This window comes from Strix aluco, chromosome 8, assembly GCF_031877795.1.
Source record: "Strix aluco isolate bStrAlu1 chromosome 8, bStrAlu1.hap1, whole genome shotgun sequence".
Taxonomy (NCBI): Eukaryota; Metazoa; Chordata; class Aves; order Strigiformes; family Strigidae; genus Strix; species Strix aluco.
Window position 1 is genome coordinate 31901792 of NC_133938.1, and position 24411 is coordinate 31926202.

The 24411-nt window shown below is 42.3% G+C and overlaps 1 protein-coding gene across 2 annotated transcripts in view; it reads left to right on the top strand.

Moving 5' to 3' along the window:
* The window catches only part of COP1 (COP1 E3 ubiquitin ligase), a 129745-nt gene that overhangs the window by 71173 nt on the left and 34161 nt on the right, over positions 1–24411 (top strand). For both annotated transcript variants that reach the window (XM_074833032.1, XM_074833033.1), the window contains exons 15-16: positions 1141–1257; positions 20528–20645. In XM_074833032.1, coding sequence (XP_074689133.1) covers positions 1141–1257; positions 20528–20645 — 235 coding nt within the window. The remainder of the gene's footprint in view (positions 1–1140; positions 1258–20527; positions 20646–24411) is intronic.

The following is a 24411-nucleotide window of genomic DNA, read 5'->3' on the forward strand; positions in this document are numbered from 1 at the left end:
AAGATTCCTATTCTTTTGCCATTTTTGCTCACTTCACTTCCAAAGTGAGATTTCTCTAAAAAGACAGCAGAGGACCTGTTGGCTATGGATCTGAAGAAGCCCAAGCAGCTCGTGGGAGCTGTTTAGGGGATTAAGCCTTCATGTAGCTCCTGCGTGTTCAAACATTGGCTTCAGCTTGCCCTGCTTCCTGCCTCAGCATGCTTATCGTGATGCTAAAGTACAGCTCAACCCACTCTTCAAGAAAATGGGGAAGGGAGAACATCTAAGTCTTATTTTCTGCCTTGTAGGCATCAGTGGGGGTTGATGCCAATGTGCTGCCCCTTCACCTGGACTGAGAGTAAAGTGCTTCATCTCTAGCTTTTAATAGTAAGGTTGGCTATGTGGGAGTGCCTGGCACTCCTCATCTTTAAGGTTAAATGGTACTTGAAGGGTTTTTGGAGGGTGGGGAAGGCTTTATTTTGAAAAGCTGCTGGTGTTTTCTGTTGGTCATCCTGTGAAGCACTGAAGTGAGTACCTGGGGGAAGAGCTTGTTTCTCTACTACAAAGTTTAATCAATGTTCATACAGTAGTCTTGTAGAACAGTAGAGTTCCTTGTACCAGGGGAATATATCATCATAGGAAGCCAGCACGCTGATTTCTTTGCTGTCCGTGCCAGTTTCTCAAGAATAAAACAAGTTGTTCTTGCTCACTGTGCTGAAGCATACAATTAAGTATATTTATTCTGTGTAAAGCAACTCTGCCGTGGAGCATGGAGTTCTTGCATCCCAGCTAAGGGGCAAGGAACAAAAAGGACACAAGACTTCCTGCTCTTGTTTATATGAATCTGCACTCCAGTAACCCTAAACGCTGAGATTCTAACATGCGGTTAGTCACCTGCTCTCATCTTCTCAGCCATGCGGGATGTGGACTTTCAGCATCTCCTGTGTGTATGGAGGTTGGCAGAACATTTACAGTGTGCACTTGAGAATGTTCTTCAAGCTTACCAGCCATCAGCAGCAACTGACCCTTTATAATCACTAACATCTTGGTGTGAAGTTTTTCAGAATCTTATTTGCGAAGTAACTAGATTTTATGCCTTTCAGATGAGGTTGATTTTTTGTTTGTTTTTGTTTACTCATTTCTTTCTTTCTGTTTCTCTAGTGAAGCTGTGGTCTACCAACTTGGACAACTCAGTAGCAAGCATCGAGGCCAAGGCTAATGTGTGTTGTGTCAAATTCAGCCCCTCTTCTAGGTATCACCTAGCTTTTGGCTGTGCAGGTAGGTAAAAGGGGTTTTGGGCGAAGAGATGCTGTTTCTTCCTTCTTTGGCTTCTTATTCCCCCCAAAGATGTGAGTTTGGCTGCTGTGCCCAGGACTGAAGTGTCTTTGCAGTTAAAATGCCTCTGACTAAGACTTTTCAAGTGTGCAGTCACCCAGAAGACATCACGCTACCCAAGTGTCAACTTCATCCTGCAGCCTGACTTTTTAATTTGGGTGCCCCTATCAGAGATAAAAGCTCAGGAAAGCAAGTTGCCTAGTGTGTTTATTGAGATCACTAAGGCAACCAGGCAAAGCTCAGCTTTGAGAGTCTCATAGCAAAGTTAATGTGTTAACGTGGTGATAGTTGTTCTTTCTGATTTACATCGTTGCTCTATAAATACTACAAAGCCATACTGGGAATTTTAACTGGTTTTACCTGAGGTGTGCTGTAAAACAGTGACTGTGCTTGTTTCCCATAGCTGCAACTTCAATCCCTGTGGCTGGGCTCGTGTTTTCCTAGGTTGGGCAAAGATCACTGTTAATATTTTTTTTGAAGTAGTCAGTGGGGAAGGCACAACGAGCCTTTTATTCACTTAGATTAAACGGTTCTTGGTGATAATACAAAGAGTTGAGAGCAGAGCAGGTATCGCTTTGGGAGACAACTGTACCGTGCTATGCATGCAGCAACTGAAACTCGGAGGTACCTATAAATGTTTAACCAACTCTGCATTTTCTTTCTCCTCGGGGAGTTTTAATGCACTTGTAACTAGATGTTCTGACGACACTTGCTATCTCTGGACTTCAGGAGATATGTTGATCATTCTTGCAACCACTGGTTTGCCATTTCATTTAGGTGTTCCCATTTCCAGGCTGGTTCTACTTTGATTGTGACTCTTAGGAGGGAAAAATAAATTTGCATTTTGATATACTGCAAAAAATGGATTCAAGTTGGAGAGTAAAATATTGACTCGGTTGACAAGCATCTCACTGAAGTTTAGTGAATTACATGCAAGGATAGAATTGAATTACAATACCTACTAGCAGCATTTGAATGAAAGGGGCTATCTGCGAAAGGCTCTAGGGAAGGATGAGAGCACCAGCTCCAAATGGATCAGCCACTGATTAAAATACATATGTAAAAGCACCACGAAACAGAATTCTTCCTGATAAATCAGTAACTGGGATTCCTTTCCACCTGAAAGGCAGAGTGGGGATAAGGCACAGATAAATTTATGAAGGCTTTCAGAGCTGTAGGGCATGTGGGATGGAAGTGGATAGGAGTGTCTATCCCCACACTCATGTCTAACAAACCACAATGGGCTTGTCTTCAAGAAGTGTGTTTGGGAAAGAAGCATTAGCAAGCACTAAGAGTAATAGGGAGGTTTTAAATGACTACATGTGCATTTTTATGATTTAGAGAATGCTGGGGGGGTAAAATAGTATTTGTACTGGGGAAGAAGGCGTAGGAGGGAGAGAAGATAAAATTTTAAATGTGTTTACATCTGCTTGATGCTTGGTAATTGAGTCTCTAAATAAAAATTAAAATGTATGTTTAACTATGATTACTGAAACAATTACATGGAGTAATTGAACTGATGGGAATGACTTCCCACAAAGGAATTCTAATTGATATTTCAGCCATAAATACATGTGAAAAAATGGCATAAGAAATACTGGAGTCTTGAAATATGTTATTTCTGAACTACTAAAAAGGAAATCTGAGCAAAGAAATGAGTTAATGTCTACTTTCATAGTCCATATAGTAAAGCAGTCCTGTTTAATGTGTTATGATGGAAACGAAGGTATTTCTCTTCCATCAGTTTCAGCTAGTCTTGTTCAATAATTTCATTTAGTCTATGAAAAAAGCAGTATAACTTTTGAATAGTGTAATTTGTCACATAGGCTGTACAATTAATAAAGGAAGAGTCAAAGCTGGTTTCCTTGAGCAGCATTTATTTTAAAAAAAAAAAAAAAAAAAAAGGTGGATTGAGCACACTGATTTGGCCATTCCTGTTTGCCCCCAGTAGGAATAAAGATGAGCAATGCAAAACACTAATTCAGTGACCAGTGTAGTGGGCAATTTTAGAAAGCTGGCCTGGCTCTGCCTTGGCTCATTCACATGCTAAGAGGATTTTCAGTTTTGAAAATTGTTTCAGTTACTTATTCAATGATTTAGTCAATGGTGAAAGAGCCAAGACTTCCTACCATTGCATGCCCACAGAGTTTTGTACAGTATTTAGGCAGAAGTGCTGCTCCTGTTTATACTCTCTTGTTTTATTGATTTGGTGGAACAGTGCTATATATGTGACTATGTTTATGTGTGTATATATATTTATAGTGTAAGACTTGATGAGATAAACAATTGATGAAATGGTTGGGAGAAAGTATTTGTACTTAATATTTAAGATATAAAAGGAGGAAGTAAATTGATTTAATATACCATTATTAAATTACTACACATACATGTTTCAGCTCCCTCTCCGCTGTATGCAGAATAGCTTGCAAGCTAGCGTGACTTGCTTTAGCAATGCGACTCTGACTGCAAGTCTAAATTTTTTCAGTGTTAATATTTTGAATTTTTTTTTCAATTTTAATTTTCTGGTTTTATTTTCTCTTGAGGGTTTGTCTTAACCATCCATACAGCTGAAACACCTTTTCATAAGGTCTTGTTCTTTCCCACCTTTTCCTTTGCTCTTGACAAATGCATCTTGCCCATTTGTATCCATCTATTCAGAATGCCTCTTTGAAGTGGGTTTTCCCAATCAGATGCTTTAACTAGATCAGCATCTCTGTGCTGGTTCCCCCTTTGCATTCTCTACAGAAACAGGATGGCTATCTTAAGGTCCTTTCTACCCTGTCTCCAGTTTCCATATCCCTTCTCATTTGTTAGGAATATCTCGACTGTTGGCTCACTTCTGCCCATGATGCTATATCATGCACAGATGAAATACTCAGAGAGGTGCCTTTGTGCTTCCTCTCATTTTCTCCTATTTTAGAAGAACTCCCTTTTACAGACAAATAGGAAGGAAGAGACTTTAAAAGTGCCATAGAGGCTACCAACATGTGGCATGAATTATGTGAGCTGATGCAGCAGCCTATTGAAACGGTCTCATTACCGTTTTGTTCCCTGTGTGGCTCTGTCTGCCGAGGACCTCCAGTCCTCAAACCCAGAGGCTTTTTGGGGTGCAGGGGTCACTTCTGTGTGTCCAGTGCTGAGTGCGATGGCAGCCTGGCCCTTGTCTGGGTCCCTCAGCCATACTGCAGTGTAGGTAGTCACAGTTAGGTATCCACAGCTTCAGGGCTCTGCAGGGAATTCTCAACTGGGGATCTTGGTTTTAAAAAAGCATTTCCACCTGCTCCCAGTTTACATGCTATATTGCCAAATAAAGGAGTGAGCTGAAGGACTGTGGTGATGGCTTTTGAAGCAAGGTCAGGCTGCGAACCCTGTGGCACAGTAAGCAAAACAGGGGTTATTGCTGCAGCAGCTTTGGCTGAGTTTTTCTCCCTGATGAGACTAGATTGACTCTACTAGACTGCTTGTTGCTGTTCATATCATGCTGCTCCTCCTTTGTGGAGAACATACTTTTCTCCCTTGTGCCAAGTTCCTCTGCAGGTCCCTGCCCATCATTGGCAACAGAAGAACATCATCAAGCAACTGCCTTGACTGATGCCTCCTGAAAAGGACATGATGTGGGTTGGAACTGGGATTTGTGTGGATTTCTTGATCAAAACCTCTGTGCTTCAGGATACCCACTGGTCAACACAAGTAGTAATAATGGAAGGAGTTGCTGTGGTGCCTTGATTTAAATGTAGCCATAGTCAAAAGTGCTGTTAGACTGTGTATCTCCATATGGAGGACTCTCCTTTAGTAGAGTGTGCTGAGTTGACTTCAGATGTCATAGAAAACCATGCTTTAGTTGCCACTATAGAAGCAAATCCCAGTATTACTATCTAATATGGATGATATATGTTTCTTTTCTGGGCTTTTCACTCTGAAAGCTTTTAGATGACCAAAAGATCATTTTGGTAGCTTAAAACAGAACAAATGAGCAATAAACTGGAAATAGAGCCTATACACGAGAGGAATGAGTATTTGGTTTGGGAAATAATTCTCTTAAAATCAGACAGGCGCTTCAGGTGAGAGGGAAGCTAGTGAGTCTGGCTGCAGCCTGATAAAATCTGTTGCAGTGGAGAGGCACATAAAGAAGAAAAGATCCCTTTTGTCTGTTACTTTAATAAAATATTCTATTTGCATGCTTACTCAGTTGAAACATTGGGCAGTATAAACTGTAATCACTGCCGAATACAAAATCAGGTACTTTTGTAGTCTTTTCCTCTTTTTAAAAATAGATAGGGTTTTATCCTGAAATTAGTTATATAAATCATGACTGAAGTTATTATTGTTCTGCCTCAGCAATAGCACTGATGCCCTCAACCCATATATTTCCTAGCAGTACCGTTTGCCTGCTTGGAAAAAAAAAAAATAAGGCTGAAAATGCATGCAGTTTGCAGCTTGAATGTCCAAGTTGTGCAGTCTGGGTGAGATCAGACTGTCTGCTAACTCTAGTGAGCTAAGCGCAGCTATTGACAGTAGCAATGCTTTATTCCCAGCGTGCTGTAATACTGTCAGCAGCTACCACTGACCTTTCATTTCCCATATATTATGCAGAGATCATGTCATCAAAACTTCAGATTCCTGAGTTCTTACATTAGATGCATCATCTTCTCACATACGATATTTTTTTCCCTGTAGGGCCCACAAATCTAGCAGGTTGGACTGGGGAATGAGAGGGTTCCTCAGAGATGCAGGACAGAAACTACCTGCTCTCCAGAAGCTTCACATAAGTGGAAGCAGCGAACAAATACAGATGGACAGAGGAGGGCAACACAACAGCTGCAAAATGGTCGGAGCTTAAGGTGTTGCTGGGTTAATTTTAACCTCGATCAGGTCTCTAAACTGCTTCACTGCATTGTCACACACTCTTGACAGTGTGGGTTCAGAGGAAGTAACCAGGGCAGGGAAAACACAGGTCAGTGCTGATGTATGTTGGTTTTACTACCTACAGCCTCAGAGTTTGAGACTACCTGCACTGGGGATACTGTATTCCCTTCTGAATATTCCCAATTTTGCTTTTCCATCTCTTCCTTCATACTGGCAATTGCGTGGCCAAAACAGAATTGCCTTTTTTTCCTGGATCAGCTCGTGTCCTGATCATAGAGCACCAGTACCAGCCCCAGATGGGCTTTTGGCAGCCTGAGTTGAGATCAGTAGTAGCTAACAAGCGGCAAATCTTCAGTGAACGTGAGGTCTCCTCCTAGTGCTGAGGTTTCTCCCCTTACTTGCTCTCTCTTCTCCTTATTTCCTTCCCCACTTGTACAGTGACACCGAGCAAGAACACGTCCTAAGAAAGTGCTTTTCCTTTGAAGATGGTTTTGCCCTTCCCCAGCAGACTTTGCATGCTATTCAAAGATCTTTCCTGTGCACCATCTTCAGCATTACAGTTCTGGCTCTGAATGCTGCCACCTTTCTTTTATTGTTGAACAACCACAAAACCAATACCGATCCCCAGCATCCAGCGTGTTGAAGGACTCCTGTTGCTACATCAACAGCTTTGTTTTCATTTGCAACTATTCACTCACCCCTAAGGTCTCTGCATTGCCCTGATGCACTTACAGTTCAAGGTCACACGTGGCTTCTTTATCGCCTTCGTTCAATTTTGCTAATATACCTGGTGTCCAAGCGGGACCACTTTGGAGACCATCCTTGTCCAGTAAAATATTGATTTTTCTGCTGCAGTAACTGGAGCAGTGATTTCTCTTTTCCAAACATCTCTCTGTAGAGCTAGCCTTTCATGCTGCCTCGGATCTGGGTGACTTTCCTGACTTGTCACTCAGCTCAGAAGAATGATGTGATATTAATGGCCAAGAAGGCAGTGTGCCTTTTTGGAAGAGAATTAATGTTTTCCAGCTGAAAGCAAGGTCTTACCTTAATAGATTCTCATGGGTAAGTACTCTGCTCTATTGAAAGCCTGCAGTGACTCAGAAAGAATCTATTTGTGTGAATATGACATGTTTAGGGTGGAGTTAGGCAGCTTCTTTGGGCTTAAGCTACAAGATTACCTTTAGCGTGTGAATTGAGCATAGTGTTCAAAGGCACAAAGGTTAGGCATTTCTTTCAAGCCTGTAGAAAAACTTCACAGCAGTGCTCAAATTTCAGCCTTTATGAAACTGGTATGGCACGCAGCAGTCCAGGACTTGCCTGTTACTTGTATTGGACTTTACCTGCAGGGTGTCTTTTCTTTTTGTGGGTATTCAATTATCTTCCTCTAGTCCATGATCTCTGAGGCTATTGTCAGGGGAAGTAGGGAACAAAGTTCATGTTTTGGAAGTGCACGCTTGTCACCTTATAATTTAACCTCATTCCAGAATTCATTGCAAAGGTTTCATTTGTTGTAACTTTTGAAAGCATCTACAGCACTTCAGTCAGTTGAGGGTTGTTTGGAGGAATCTGTATTTTTGGCCAGTGTGGTGGTGATCATATTTCTGTCCCAACAGTACTTAGTGTGGGGGAAGCACTGAGCTTAGTGGGATTGTTTAGGTTAGAACACCATCTTGAAGGCCTGACTTAAATGTTATTCCTCTTCATGGATTCTGGGATGTAAATGAAAGCGAAATACCGAACCATACCATCTGCTGTCCTGGTGAAGACAATCTGTCTGGCACTGGTAGGTAGATCACGCTCTGCTTCCGCTCAGGACTGACAATCAGAAGAATGGCAGCTATGCCGTGTTATTTAAACCTACGATTTCTGCAGTTAAGCTGACTTGCCTATATCTGCACATCAGAGGTGCTACCAGATCAGCCAGGCACTTCCTACCTTGCTGCAGCTACTTCCTAGGAAATCATGGAGGGTTGTGAAACCACTCATAGGTGTGCAGAAGATGTTGCATGTACAAATTTCACATAAGCTTCAGAGTTTAGAAGCTTATGTAACTTTTTTACTTACACAGAAAAAGTAGTATCTGACTTGTGTTGGATAAAGCATTTGCAATGAACAGTGAGTAACAATATAGAGACCTTTTGGGAGTTTCCTAGCTTTATCCCAGAGGTCGTCACACTTCAGTAACAAGTGAACGAATAAAATGAACTTGAAAAGCTCCATTTGATTCTCTGGAGAAAAGAATAAATCTGTCATTAGCAGAAATGAGTGTGATAATTGTTTGCTTAAATATTCTTTTCCCGAACATTTTGTCTTTCTACTGGTGTAGAAGTCATTTAGTCAATGTTACAAAATTCAAATTAAAATTGAAATGAGCCTTGAAATTCAGGAACAGATCGGCAACTGCAAGATTCATCTTTTCTTCAGAATGCCAAATTGCTCTTGCTGCTTGCTGTTGCTGTATCCCTTAGTTTAATCCTTTCCAACCTCGGCAGTTTCCAAAGCTGCAGTTTTTCTGGTGGCTCATTTAAAGGAATTGCTCATTGGAATGACATCCTCTGTAATGGCTTCCTGTGTTATCTCCTGCTCAGACTGCTGCATAGATTAACTGTTCCAGCCTTTTATTTGGGTACTGTGCACATTTAGGCTTTTATAACATACACTACTCTTTCCATACAAGCTGGTGAAGGTTGTCACATTGCATAGGAAAATCTGTAACCTGTGAATGCAGCGTGAGCTCTCATCTCAAAGGCATCGTTTCATAGTATCTAAGCATTGCCTGAGTTTGTAAGAGAAGAGGTTTTGAATGTTTGGCCTAGGTTCCTCTAAAGAGGCCCTCTTAGCCATTTGAATCTCAAGAGGATGACAAAAAGACTGAAGATGTGTGTACAAATCTAGTCACTCTTCACATGACTTACTGCATTGCCTAGCCAGAGCGTACATTGCTTCTTTTCCACATTTCATACCTGTGTATCATCATGTGGTTTTTTGTGTTTATTTCCTTGTCTGCATAATCCACCATACCTTTGGGGTTTTGGTTTAAGTATTCTTATCTGAAGCTTGAATATTAACAATTGTGACACTATATTTAATATCCATCATCTCTTCCAGTGGAATTTGCTTTGGAGGGCAGTTTAGGTAATGAATCAGATCACCATCTCCAGAACCTAGTACAAGAAGGCTTATATCTCCTCAGGCTAGTGAAGTAAAATGTAGTTGTGGACTAAAATCGGGTTTGACTGTAATTTGGCAAACTCAGGTCCTCAGCTGCATATTGTAATGCATATGGCAGCAGCCAGCACTTTCCCTGGAGCCAGATTGACTGCTCTGAAGCCTGTTTGGTTCTTTTTGTATGATGTTTGCTGATACGACAAAAACCTTAAAGCTGTTGATTCCTAAATGCACTCCTAAAATCTTAGGGAGGATGTTCCTTTTCATATCTATCTTTCTTAATGTCTCCAGCCCTTATCTACATGATCTTGACCTCTTGAAGTGTGTGGTCCCTGGGAGTCTGACTGTGCTGCCCTTTCCCTCCATCACAGCTCCATGACACACACAACTTTGAGTCATTCAAGAACCAGAGCTGACATAGGTTTGCAGTAAGAACAATTACTGTGTGCAATAAGTGTCTTAAATTGGGAGAGATCTGTTCAGCAAATGAGGTACTACTTCAGGCTTTGATAGAGGTATCCAGCACTCATTGTACAAAAAAACTTCTCACATAAGCACCAGGAGCTTCAGATCTTCCAAGATGTAGTCCGTTTTAGCATGGGTTGAAGCACCTTTTACTACAAAATGACTGTTCTTCACATGTTCTAGGTGTCATAAAACTTTGGGCCATCAGCCTACATACACTAGCGCATGTAGTCCTACATGTTACATAGTCAATGAGAAGAGTTGGATTAAGAATCTGAACAGTACATCATTCTTTTTTCTTTCAGACATAAAGAACGAATTCTACCAAAAGCTGCATGTTGTTACTGCTGTTGTCTTCATTGGTTCTGTAACATTAATAAATCATCCTTATGTGTATTGAATATTTTGTTTCTCCAACAGTCTGATAGAAGGCAATCTTTGAATTGCACAAAAACCATCTAGCCCTTATTCCTGTGAGAAATCTCTGTAGCTCTTTAAAACCATAAAGGTCAAAGTTTCAAAGGAGTTCTAGAGAAATCTGTTTTGCTTCCCCCTCCCATCAGAGCCCTTTTCTCAACTGATTAAGATCTCTAATGTTTTATGTCTCCTCCTTCTCTCCTTAATATGAGACAAGTTATTTAGGGTAGAGGTTTTATGGGCTGCTGTGTCAAAAGCTTTAGACAAGTCAGTAAAAAAATGTCCCCAGTGTGTAAAGACCATTATCCATAACCCAGCAAATGTCATCTGTAACTTCAAGCCATAGGGAATCTGTTGAATACAAAGGTTAAAAACCCAGTTGGCAGTTCCCATCAAGGCTGCTGTTCCCTTCATCTGTTCAGCAGAGGGAGATATAGATCTTTAGTGAAATGCTAGTGTTGATATACATTTTTTAAAAAAATAGTACATTTGGTGTTAGTAAGAGATGAAAATCAGGGTATAGTCTTCCCTGCAGAGCTCTGTCAAAATATTTCAAGTGCTAACCTGAAACTCTCTGCTCTCACATCGCTGAGCCTTTCCTTGGAAGAAGGAAAGGTAGAAGGTTCTTATTGTGCTGTTGGTTTTGCCAGAGATTAAATTGAGGCCAGCAGACGTGTTTAATCTAAGCTCAGCTCTCTTTAATTCAGTTTTCATGGAGTGGACCTTTGTCATGCAGTCTGCTAAGCAGAACACTATCAGGCATTTTCCATCTTCTCAAAGCTGTGCTCGGCTTTCATTTAAATGAAAACCTGGGCTGAATTTGTGTTGGATTCCCTAAATATGATTTTTTTGGAGGCTGGTTTTGTATTGGGTTCCCTAAATATGATTTTTGGAGACTGTTGCCCATCATCTGTATCGCAGTATAGGAAAATGAGGTTGAGTTGTCATCCCCAAATACCAATGTGCCTTCCTCTGCTTTAGAAACTTCCTTTCATCTCCTCGCTAACATCACAGGCTCCGTGGCTTTCTCACTTAAAAGGTATTTTTTTTTTTTTCAAGATTTTGCCACCAGCAGAATAAATCATACAGACCTTGCTTAATCTTGTATAGTCTTCAGAGCATGCTGTAAGGGAGGAGCATATGGTGGAGGCTTTGACCTGCAGGGAAAATATCTATTGAATGCTTTTCCAAAGTTCAGTCCCTTTTTGGGTGGCCATTGAACGTTTGACACCTGTGAAGACAGGGTGTGAGGGAGCTCCCTGGGAGTCTGGTACAACGGTGTGAGACCACTTGTCTAGACAGAGCTCCAATAGCATGAATGAATGAAGTACTGCATCCCAAATCATCTCGGGCACACACGTGAAATACAAAATAAGGGCATTGTTCCAGTTCGCTGCTGTGGACCAGTGTGTTGCTTTTAGAAAAGATTGCTGAGACTCCCCCAGGGCAACAGAAAATGGTTATTCACAGAAAAACTGTTCCTTTACTGCAAAGGGAACTCCAGGTAAAAAGAGGAGAAAAAAGCAAATGCATCAAATGGATAATTTTGTCTTCGTTATAGAAACAAAGTACTTGCAATTTCTGCTGGAACAGAAAATTATGAATACAAAGCCATATCTAGCAAACATTTTAATGAGCCTGTAACAATGGCTGTTGGGATAAAATTTTCTTGTTTTATTGGTTTGGTTTTTTTTTTTTGAAGAGAAGGAACAGACAGAAAAAAATAAGAAATACCAGTTAGCTTTACCTGTGCTGCAGTGTTCTACAGGGAGATGCTGGGGTGAAATGGATTTATTTCTGCTCTTTCCTCCTCATGTGATTTGTCATGCTGCAAGTGGAAAACAGCACACTGCATTCTTCAGCAGAATGCTCCGGATAGTTTCGTCTGTCAAAGGTTCTTTGCTTCAGGCTGTATCAAAACCATTTTTAATCTCCTTTGTTGCAGTAAGGGAAATGGTTTGTAAAGAGGGCACTGATGTCAACTCACTGTTGTTGATATTATCTAATTTCTTCTTAAGAAAATTCTTGTGTTAATTTTTGGTGCAGGGCTTTGTTCGTTGAATTCAAGTCCACAACACATTGTCGTCTTTTCTCTTTTCCCAGAGCATCTATTTCCTTTATGTAGTGGAAACTGTCATACTGTCTCCTCTCCCTGAAATGGCTTCTGATAGGCCAAAGCCTGCGCTGATCATATCCCATCCTGGTATTACTCTGTCAAGTGAAATAAAACTCTTTATAGTGTTTCATTGGCTGGAAGGCTTCCCACCGTTCTTTGTCGATTGTCCAAATACCACCCTGCATTTCTATTGCTATAATAAAGACCCTTTTTCTCCTTCATACATTCTCTCCTGCTCTGGAAGAGACCCAGGATTAAAAATGGTCTTTTTTGGGGTCCTTGCATGAAGATTCACCTGTCTTGTTGAGTTGAATTATTCCCAAAGTTGGAGTGTTCAACTGTCCTGTGTCCCCAGTCTTCTCTCCAGAGCAAGACCCTCATATGGATGTTTGAACTCCAGCCTGCCTCTGCCATGGGGAGATTAAATCTCCACCCTAAACTTTTTGAACAAAGCCACCTCAGTCACATGAAGATCTCTAAGTGCTGTTGTAGTGTTGTATTACAAGTGTTGTATTACAGGCTTGGCAACAGTTAATGTTCAGCAGTTCTCCTTTTTTTTTTTTTTTCCACTAGTAAGAAACAAAATGAATTAAAGGAGAACTAAGGTTGTATGGCAGTGTTTCATGCCACCCCCATCATGTGGGAGTAGGTAGACAAAACCTGAAAGATCCAAGAAGCCAGAAACTTGTGCAGTAAAACACAGCCTAAACAGTAATGCTGTAATGCTGAGAGATGGGCTAACGTCTTTCCTTTCTTATGTCAATAGCAAATAGCTTAAGCAAATTTGGATTAAAAAAAAAATTTCTCCCTACTGCTTTGACATAAGAGCACTTTTCCAGGCAGCTGAGGGAAGAGTTTGCAGAATCTCTGTCTTTGGAAATGCTCAGAGCTTGACTGAGCAGGACCCTTGAACACAATTATTTAACTTGGAAATTGAATCTGACTTTGCAGTGGTCCCTTCCTTGAGTGGGAAGTCGAACTGGCTGGATTCCAGAGGTGCCTTCCCACCTATGTTACTTTACAACTTGCAGGGCCCTTGAGCAAAAATGAGTTTCAAACAAACTGCGCTGCATAAGATGAAGTTTCAGTTTGGGTTTCCTCATAATTAAATCTTGAGTTGTCTTGTGACCAGCCCTTGATATCACTGCCTTTGTGGGGAGGCTGTGTTTCCTGGTGTGGAAGTACGTAGAAGATCCACTGGAGAGGTTCCACTTCCTTATTAATAGCTTTTTAGTTAGTCTCTAAGTAAATGTGCAGCTTGTTAGATGGCTTTGAGGTCAAGAGAGTGCTGAGGCTTTTGTAGGTCTCCTCTCAAATTAAAGGGAATCTATTTTAAAGCATTTCATCTTCAAGGTTTGCATTCTGATAGCAACTGTCTGTCTTAGGTTTTTGAGAAAGAGCAGCACTTGTTTACCTGGCCCTGGTTTAGGTTTCTGTAAGGACCAAGGCATCTAATGTGCCAAGTCATCTTCAGTGTACTGCAATACAGTGTACTACTGTTGATTTGAGTTTATTTTTAAATCAGGATGTTGTTCCTGTTTATCTCCTTCCTCTTTCTCCTCACTAACAGAGGAAGAAACATTTTTAACAGTGAAAACTGAGGTTGCATGTGAGCCTCCCGATTCTGTTTCCATTTTTAGTTTAGTCAAAGGTTTTACCTCTGAGGATGCAAGCTTCCTTTTTATAGCAAGAAATCACACTGAGCCCAGCTGAAAAAGAGACTTTTGGTTAACCCATCTTGATGTTAAAGTTCTGTTTTTCTACTGCTTGTTTATCTATGTTCAACAAAAATTCATTAAGAAGACTTGCCCCCTTCTTCATGGTGTACCACTTAGGAGAATGACAGCATGTGCTCTTTCCTTTCACCAAGAAGCACTTGAAACACAAGCTTTTGTCTGAACCACTGGGCTCTGGACACTTGAAGGCATAAGGATATGATTCTATTTTCCTGCTAAACAAGTTGCCTAGGTAGCTCTGCAGGCTTTGTTCTGTCCACTCTGTGCACTGAGCAATCTTGCTTACATTTGGTATACAGAAGAGAAGCAAGTGAAAGGAAAAATCAGTTTCTATAGATAGATGTTTAAATATAAGTAACTGGATTTCAGCTAACCCCTTCAATATGATTTGAGCAATAGAGGCTTCCTTCAGGATCGCTGAAATTATTTTTTTTTAACCAATGAAAGTAAAAATGGAATCAAATACCACAAAATCATGCCTCTCACCTTTCATTCTGATGCAAGATGTTTTATGGGCTTTTTCTGTGCCCTTTTATTGCTCTTTTGGTTTCTTCGGGATAACGTAATTGGAGGTGAACAGAGGTATCTTGGACCAAATTTGCTCTGACTCAGTTTAAATCTTGTTGAACGAGTCATTTAAATACAGCCTTCAGACTATAAATGTCTCTTATTCTTACTACTGATGTATGGAGTTTCACTGGTGAAAACAGGCAGCCTTGTTTCAAGCTTGAAGTTCATACGGAGCAAAACAAATAGACAAAGCTGAGGAAATCATCAGCTGAGGACATGAGTTACTAGATGCAACAAATCTGATCGTCATGGTCAAAGAAGCACAAGAGAAGCACTTTAAAGGGTACACTGTAGCCTGGGCTTCTGTTTCAGTAAAACATCTGTAACGTGAGGCATGCAGGACTGCAGGCTGTAGCCGGAGCATTAATACATGAAATTAATTTGACCCCTAAGTTTGGTATTGAAGAGATTTCTTATTTAAAAAGTCCAAACTGTGCTTTGATAACAGAAGACTTCTGACAGACCGCTTGATTAACATCTGGCTCCCTACCCTACAACTTTGGTTTTGAATATGGGCATCTTCTTGGCCGTAACATTCGTCTGACGTGTAGCAGCATCACTTACATTCTCAAGTGTATAAGCACTGAAAAATCCGAGTAATGTAAATTACTTAGTTTTTGAAAGGATCAATAATCTAAATATTGAACAGTTAAGAAATATGCATTTCTAAATGATTGAAATAAGAAAAATGGTCATTGATTCTCTGGCAATTCAGTTTTCCAGAGGAGAGCCACAGAACCTTTGTATGCAGCTCTTGGGGCTTTCTGGTTGTTACATCCATTGAATATAAAACTGTTGCACTGCAGGTAAATTCTTGTTTTGCTGTCCTTGGCTTGATATCCCTTTGAGTAAGTAGTTCTTGGTCGAAAAAAGCCTGGGGGGGGGGGGGGGGGGGGGGTGAGTTAGCTCATGCTGGTTAATGTTCGTGGTGAAGGCGGGTGAAGCACATGACCTGGAAGATGAATGTTATTTGGAATGGCCGGGTACCTGGAGAGCGGTATTGCTCTGCTCTTTGGTTTCTGTGTGTCGCTACGCTGCAGGTGCCAGTGCTCAGTGGAAGGTAAACTGCTGCTGTGTGATGCTCTGTCCTAACCCTTGCCTACTTTTTCTGGAGCTGCTGCTTGTCAGTACACATTGAGCTTTGCAATAGGTGATGTGAACCTAAAGTCTGATAGTAACAGCTGTTTTGTGATTTATTTTTTTTTTAATTAACAAGTCTAAGTGTAAGGAAAATAATTTTTGGCAAAAACAGACTTCCCCCCCCCCCTTTTTTTTTTTCTTAACAAAAAATCCAAGAGCAATTCTATCTTTCTGAACAACTCTGAAATTACCTAAGTTGCTACTGGCTCCATTAACAATTCCCAGCTCTCCTTTTTTAGAATTTTTTTAACCTGATTTCCTAAGATCATGTAACCACATCACTGGTTCGTTTGCTGCATCCCCACCCCTGCAACCAAGCAGAGTCTGAGGACTGAGATTGAGAAGGTACCGATCAGTTCACCTTGTATATCATAAAAACATCCTTCCCTATTCGCCCTGTTCCTGCTGGCTGGAGTCTTGTGAATTTATGAGCTGCCAGGCAACGAGGGATGCCATCCTTTGACGCATGTTATATTTACGGAAGAGGTGGTGAGATCTTTCGGAAGTTTGGAAAAGTCTGAATTCTTGATTAGATGTCACTAGACAGCTCAAAGGTGAAAGTGGCAGCATCTTAGGGAAAATAAGCAGTTCTTGAGTGTTCTGGAAAAGCACTATTTAAAAACTCAGGCTGGTGGTCAGAGACCTCTTGGCAGCAGTGGCAGAGCTTAGCTGCCCTTTTTGCCTTCAGAGATCACTTAAAAAAAATATGTATATGTGTGTGTATGTATGTGTGTATATATATGTGTGTGTGTGTAAAATAAAATACAGCCTGGCAGCAAACATTTGAATTCAGAAGGCGCAGCAGCAGAATTCTGTCATGCTCAGCTTCTGCGGTGACATTGAACTAGATGAGAATTGCTTCAGAGTGTTTAATTTGTTATGGTATATATACATGTTCTCTCCCATTATCTCATATATATTTCAATTAAGCCTGAATGTAGAAGAAAAAGTAAAGCAGTGAGCTGTTGCTGCCCCAGGGTTAGGCGTGAGGCTTTTAATGGTGGAAATGTCATTTCCAAATTGAAATTGTTCTAAGTGAGTTTTCTGGTCTGAGTGGAAACTGTAGAGCTGCAAAAAAAATGACAAACGACTATTTTAATGTTGGAGGAGCAAAACAAAAATAAATACCCCTGTGCGTCACTGGTTAGAGGTGGAGTACGGTCCGTGGTCTTCTGGGGATGCCAAGGGCAGGAGCCAGCAGTGGGATGCTGGATGAGTTTGCGGGCTCTTGCACAGTTCAGGAAGTGTTTGATTCACCTCACTGCTCCCTCTGTTTTCCTTACTTTCAGCTGCCTCGCAAATTAATTTTGTGAGCTTTCCAGAGCACCCTGCCACCTTGCCTCGGACCTGCTGGCGTGCCCAGGTTGCTGCCCATTGCAGGTGATTTCAGCTCATCAAACTCCACCAGGCGAGGCTGCTGCCGGGGTACCTGGGAGTTGTATTTTTCTCATTTAGCTTCATTTTTGGGCTCTCTGCTTCCTCAGCAGATGGCATTTTTATCATGTTTTCGGAAAGTCCATATGGCCTACAAGAGAGAGTATCTCTTTAATTGTAAAACATGACCACCTGTTCTGATTTTAATGAATGCAGGGAGCATTTGTCTTCATATATCTACTTAAAAATAGCTGCTTCAATTGAATTAAAAAAAAACTCAATTGGGCACCAACACTTCGGCTGCTGAAATAATCAATTAATAATTAAGTAGCTAATTTTAGAACCCACTGGCCTTGCCCATTCCCTCAGACTCATTGTGATCAGAGCAGACAGTGATTGATTGCCCTGCCGATGCCTAGAGGCACATGCAGTGCTGGGGCCAGATGCTGGCAGGCTTCGAGGTGTTTATTGCGATATTTAGAAGGTGAATGCAACTTCATGTCTCTGCTCTGCAAATGGACTTGTCTCTCCTGCTATGGCTCTTTCCTCTTCGCATTGCTCCAGCTGCTCACACGCGGCCATCCGCAGGTACCCCTTTCCCTGCCACCCTCTGAAGGATAAAATCTGGTGCCCAAAAGGTATCCTACTGATGGGCCAGCTGGAGAGGAGGTTGAAACTGTAAGCAAAAATAGACTTGAAAGGCTTATCCACTAACTGGCTCCTAATAGAAAGCCCTGCTAGAATCACTCTGCTCATTAAAATAACAATTGCCAGTTAACTGTTTCATAGCTCCTGCAGCAGGTCTGCTGGCCAGATGAGAAAATATGGAGTTTTTTGGCTGAAGCCAGGATGCCCGGATCGTGTTAAAGGAGTGTTAATGCTTAATTAAAAGTCCCTTTGAAAATTAACCCCTTTATTGAATAAGCCTGTTGCAGCATTGTGTTGTTCTAAAGCTCATTAAAATACCCAAATGGTAGGAACACGCTGGGATTTTGATTGGTAGGTGGTGGCTGTTCGGAGGGTTAATATTTCAGAGGTGGAAGAAACAGGAGCATTAGAAAGAGTGCACTGCTCAGGGTTTCAGTGTTAGCAGTAATGGGTAGAGTAGCTGCGGGGTTTCAACACAAGGGGGTAATTCGATGGTTTGGTGTAAGTGGTGGAGAAAACTTGGTGTGGCTGCTTGGAGTATCTGCTTTTACACAGTGAGGAGGGGGAGAGCTAGGAACCTCTTACCAGAGAAGTCTCTGAACCCATCATATTATGCAGAGAGCAGGATGCTGGAAGCAGTTGGACAGGAATACAACTTGCCTGCTTGCCTCGTTTTACTGAAGATGTTTCTGACGCAGCCCCCCCATCCCGCCACGGCCACCAATTAGCCCATTATACAGGGGAGAAGCTACCCTTGCCTGTCTGATAGCAGTTGCTGTAGCCTGATCGATGTAAATCCAGTTATCTTTCAAACCACATGGGATTTTGAGACAGCTGGGTGTTGTTTGTATGGCTGAGAGCCCTGCTTTGAAATGCTGCGCAAATACAAAAATAACCATAGCTATTGGCATTTAAATTCATGTCTATGTAATCTTTGTGATAAACTTCCATTGGTTGGGTGTTATTTCAGTGGGAGGAGGGTCAGAGCAGTTTTCAGCTGACGTCTGGGTATCACAAGTTGCTTGGTGAGAAAAGCGTCCGGCTCGGTTTCCTTACGTGTGTGTGGCCTTCCCTCCCTGTGCTTCCAGAATAGCAGGGGATAATTAAATGAAGTTCAACATTAAAAGCTGAAAGTCAGGAAGGGAGAAACTTATTAACCTTCTTGAGCTGGAAAGAGCACTGGGGGTGTTTGGGGCTTGGGTCTCGTGGGGTTTTCTATTCTTATTTTTCTGTTTTTTTGGGAATTGACATTTAGTTGTGCAGAAAATAAAATGTTTCGCTGATTCTGTTGTGATCTCTTTTATGTGGTTGTGGCACATCTGTGAATTAAATCTTAAGAAGAACTGGAATTTATTCTGTTCTCTCATTAGCAGAAATGCTAATTCTGCCTCGATTGGTAACAAATTCAAAAGAGAGAAGCAAAAAACAAAAGTATGGGGGTTACCCATTTAGAGTAAGCATGAGAAATTTAATCCCTATTTTCCATGATCCAATTTAAGTAGCAGACTGAGTGTTTAGCCTTGAGTTCTTGAACAGTTTTCCAAGAAGGGACAACTTGAGGAAGGAGAAGGGGATGCAGAGGATTAGAAATGGCAATTGGAGTGGCTGGGCAGGGAGCCAAGAAGGCAGGCAGGAGAGGCAGAGTCCTTTTAGCTGCTGGCTTGCACATGGGCCAAATGGGATTTGCAGGAGGACACGTGTATGTGCACACAAGCGTGGGTGCACCTTTTTCCCTCACTGGCTCTTTTTCTGCACTTCAGCCACAACAACCCCCAGCAGGGCTACAGGCTTGGGGAGGAGTGGCTGGAGAGCTGCCAGTCAGAGAGGGACCTGGGGGTGTTGACTGACAGCCAGCTGAACAGGAGCCAGCAGTGTGCCCAGGTGGCCAAGAAGGCCAATGGCATCCTGGCTTGTGTCAGCAATAGCGTGGCCAGCAGGGACAGGGAAGGGATCTTACCCCTGTACTCGGCACTGGTGAGGCCGCACCTCGATTACTGTGTTCAGTTTTGGGCCCCTCACTCCAAAAAGGCCATTGAATGACTCGAGCGTGTCCAGAGAAGGGCAACGGAGCTGGTGCAGGGCCTGGAGCACAGGTCTGATGGGGAGCGGCTGAGGGAACTGGGGGGGTTTAGTCTGGAGAAGAGGAGGCTGAGGGGAGACCTCATGGCCCTCTACAACTACCTGAAAGGAGGGTGCAGAGAGGTGGGGGTGAGTCTCTTTAACCAAGGAACAAGCGCCAGGACAAGAGGGAATGGCCTCAAGCTGCGCCAGGGCAGGGTCAGACTGGCTCTTAGGAAGTATTTCTTTGCAGAAGGGGTTGTTGGGCGTTGGAATGGGCTGCCCAGGGCAGGGGGGGAGTCCCCATCCCTGGAGGGGTTGAAGAGTCGGGTTGACCCAGCGCTGAGGGATCTGGTGGAGTTGGGAACGGTCAGTGTGAGGTTCATGGTTGGACTGGAGGAGCTTCAAGGTCTTTTCCAACCTAGATGATTCTGTGATTCTGTGAAAGGCTGCTTGGACCCTTCTGGACTGAATTTTGGGGCCATTTTAAGAAGCCTGCTTAAACACTCCTTTGGTATAGCGCAAACTGTTTATCCTAAATGAGGCTTTAAGTGAGATGTGAAAGCTGCAGGCAGGATTTCTATTGTGAGCTGACTATTAGAGGTCCCATTCACCCTTCCCAATTGATTAAATTCTGCCCCTTTCTCCTCTCCAGATCACTGTGTTCACTACTACGATCTTCGCAACACTAAGCAGCCAATCATGGTGTTCAAAGGGCATCGCAAGGCAGTCTCCTACGCAAAATTTGTGAGCGGGGAAGAAATCGTCTCTGCGTAAGTATCGCCTTTTACGTAGGCTAAAAACTTTGTAGCCCTTGCTTTCCGGCACTCTTCAGGGCCGTCGTGCAAGTTCACCTACGTGGGTGGGTGCGCTTGCTAGCTGCTGTGCTTTTGGGAAGCAGATTGTTGCTTTTTTCTAAGACAAAAATAGAAATTCATTCCACCCATTGGGTCTGCTCTATCTTGTGGAGCTAAAATGCTTAAGAGGAATATGAATACAACTAGATGCAGCTCCTGACCACAAGCCCCAACTCTGGGAAGCTGCAGGTAGACTCTCATTTTACAAAGTGCTGTGTGTGCTGAGGATGGTCTTGACCAGAGCTCTGCTGTAGAGAAGGCTGCTGGTATAGCCCCGAGGATAGTAATCTGCAGTAAAATACAGCTGATGAGTGACAGAAGTGATCAAATGCTGCTGCTAAGTCTGAAGAGGAGGTTTAGCCACAGCCTGAAAGCAACTTGAGTAGGACTGACTGATCTGTTCTCTGGTAATTTATTAATCTGCTCTGTGAAGGCCCTTTTTAGCATTATGCTTGGGTTAGAAAGTAGACACAGCATAGTTGTGTTTTGTGGTCCTAATGGTGTGCAGAAGCCAGGGTAGGCCATAAGGCCTGCTATGGAGACCCTGAGGAATAATATTCTACTGCTTGTGTTGTCATGTGGCCAGATATATCTGTCCTAAAGCTGGATGTGGCTGCCTCTGTTCTAGATAGTTTTTCAATCGTGTGGGAATGAGTGTGTCTATCAGATCACACAGTGAAAGCTTTGAATGACTGGGCTACAAGCCTCAGTAAACCAGAGGTGAGCCCCTCTTGAAAGCAAGAAAATGCAAGCAGCCTTGCGGGGGGCTACAGGGGGATCTTTGATCTCAACATGCTCATGTATAACACCTGAGGGCGGCAGGGATGGATCACAGGGGTAGATCTAGTCCCAGGAAGTATGCCTGCTGCCTTACACCGAGCCGATGATTATCCAGTTTGGCTCTATCCTGTGTTTTCACACAGTTTGCTCTAGAAGTCTGGAGCCAAAGCAGAGCATTTTAAGGTGGATTCAGACTGCTAGTGAGTTTCTCTGAGCTGAGCTGTGTGATGGAGGATTCCCTGGTGGCTTCTGGTACTGCTTATGTTTAATCAGCTCCTCTCTTCTTATTTCCATTAACATTATAACTCTATAAGGGTGCAAATTCGTACCTAGAACACAGAGAAAATTAAATTTAATGGTTTGAACCAAATCTGGATAAGAAGAAAGTGTTTAACAGAAGCAGGAGGAGGCTGGGAATATTTTACAGCCATGCTCAAGTGGAGTCTCATCTATGGGATATTTCAGGACAGAATGGCTCTGTCCTGCTTGAGCCAACCATCTGGGAAAGCTTATCCCACAGTCCTGGGAGGAATATTGATAGAGCTGTCGGACAGGCAACAACAGGGTGAGGGGACTAACTGGAGGGCTCACCTGTCTTTTTCTGTGTGAACAGAAAGAAATGTCAGAGAGATGATTATTTTTCACGTCTGTCTTTTGTAAATTGGGGAGAGGAGACAGCAGTAGTGATTCCTAAAAATCAAGCGCTGATTTCTTTTAAGAAAAAATTATATGTGTATTCAGATTCTCTAGATTTCTAGCTAAAGCTGTTTTATAGATTGCATTGATTTACTTTGCCTTGTAGAGTTAGGTTTTGACCTCAAGGGTGTTCAGAACTGCCTGGTATTTAGCACAACACATTGATTGCAGTGCTGATTTACAGGGAGACAGATTTAAAAGCAGTGCATCCATGATATTTTTTTTGGAGAGGGAATGAAACCAGAAGAGCAGTGTAACACCAGCAGTATCAATGGCCTTTTCCTTTCCTTCTGGTCCAGTGGTGGATAACTTCTTTATGGCATGCTTATCCTAAGCAATGCGAACGTGGCTAGAGCTTGATGGGAACTTATTAACAGTAAAAGCATTCCATTAGTAATAGACTTTAAGTGGTTTTATTTTAATGAAGAGATCTAGACTGTATGCTACTAAAATATAGAGGTTAACTGCATGTATATATATGAGGTCTTCTTGATGGGTTAGCTAATAGCAGAAGCTGTTACAGGAATCTGGCGGTTTGTAGACCAGGAATTAGTCTTTTGCTGTTTTAACCTGCCTTCAGAAAAGTTTTGTTTTCTGAAGCTTTTAAAAGCAGCATTTTAAAAATACAGCTGCCCTAGTAGCACAGAAGGCACTTCCCTGTATTTGTGGGCCAAAAAAGCAGTGGTGTATAAATTTTTGCCCTTTCTATGAGCTATGCTGCTACTACGATGGTAAAGATAGGAAAAGGGAAGGGAGAGTGAGCAGCAGTGTAGGGCAGGGATGGACGTGGAACAAGTATCAGGCAGAGAAGCTGAATACACTGTTTTAGGGCCCCCCGGTCAAGACGTGGGATGAGGAATGCACTCCTGCTTAAGTCACAGTATTACAGATAAAGTTCATAACTTCGTTGTGATCTGACCTCATACTATTATTACAAATGACTAACAAATCTTGCTGTAGCTCCCTTATCACTCCTTTGTCATTCCAGCTGTCATTGAGGACTGAGATAAGGTTTTTACAGTATAGCATGAGGTGCATCTCTCCTCTCTTGTGCTATATTTTTAGGTAAATGTGACATTGGTGCGGGACTGATGTCTTATGTCATAGGTAATATTTGATGGATATTGGGTGGGGTTTTTTTTCCTTTCAACTGTAAATATTCAGAAAGCACCAAGGTTGGGTGACACAACCTGCATGAGGGGAACGTTGCCGGCCTCCCCTTCCTCCCACCCAGGAGGCTGGCAGGTCCTGCTCCCAAACTCTTTCATATTGAAGATGGGAACAGCACTATGCCTTTCCTTGTGGCTTCACAGGACTCCAGTCCCACCACATCACCATTTGTTCCCCTGCTGTGGAGCATACCTCCATAAGGTGGTGAGACCCAGAATATCAGAGCCTGGTGATTGCTAGAGAGTAACACCTGTGAAGTAAGAGAGGCTCATCTCCCCCCAGGTTTGGGGGAAGAAATTAATCCTATATCTCCTGGAAATGTGGGATCTTCCTATTTCTGTTGAGCTCTGTCAGGCAGAGGAGACTACCTCCACCTCCTTTCTTTTGCCAAAGGGAAAATGTTTGCATACAGTAAATAGAAAAACATTGTGAAGGCAGGTATGTTTGCATGTGGGGGAACAATGGAAAACGTCAGGTTTAATCCCAACAGAGTTTGTATATTTTTAATAGTAATATTCAGCTTCGCTGCCAAGGTGAAAAAAGGAGAAGTTTGAGATCTGTATCAATACAGTCTCAATTACACGTGAGAAAAACACATCAATTTAATGCTAATAGCAACTCTCAGCCCCCATAGGGGGCTTGGTATTGGGCAGGAGGAGGAGAATATGCCTCTGGGCAGCTGCAGAGGGAGGAGATTGGTTCCTACCTGAGCCCTGTAAAAGCATGAATGAGAGTTGCAGCTGGCATGGAGAAGAGAACAGATTTTGTCCATGCTGTAGAGGTTTAAAAAAAAAATTAAAAAAAATTAAACAATTCAGTGTGTCCTGGAGGTGTGAGAATCTGGAAGAGGCAGTGATGGCCCAAAGGTTGTACAGTTCAGTGGAGGACTCTGCAATTGGTAGGAGAAAGGAAGAGTAATACATCAGGGAAGCTTTTTATTCAAACATGTAATGTGTTTTTACAGGCTTCTAAAATAACGTGCTACCTTTCCAGGCTCAAGCTGAGTTGCATACAATTGAAAGTGGGATAAATCTCC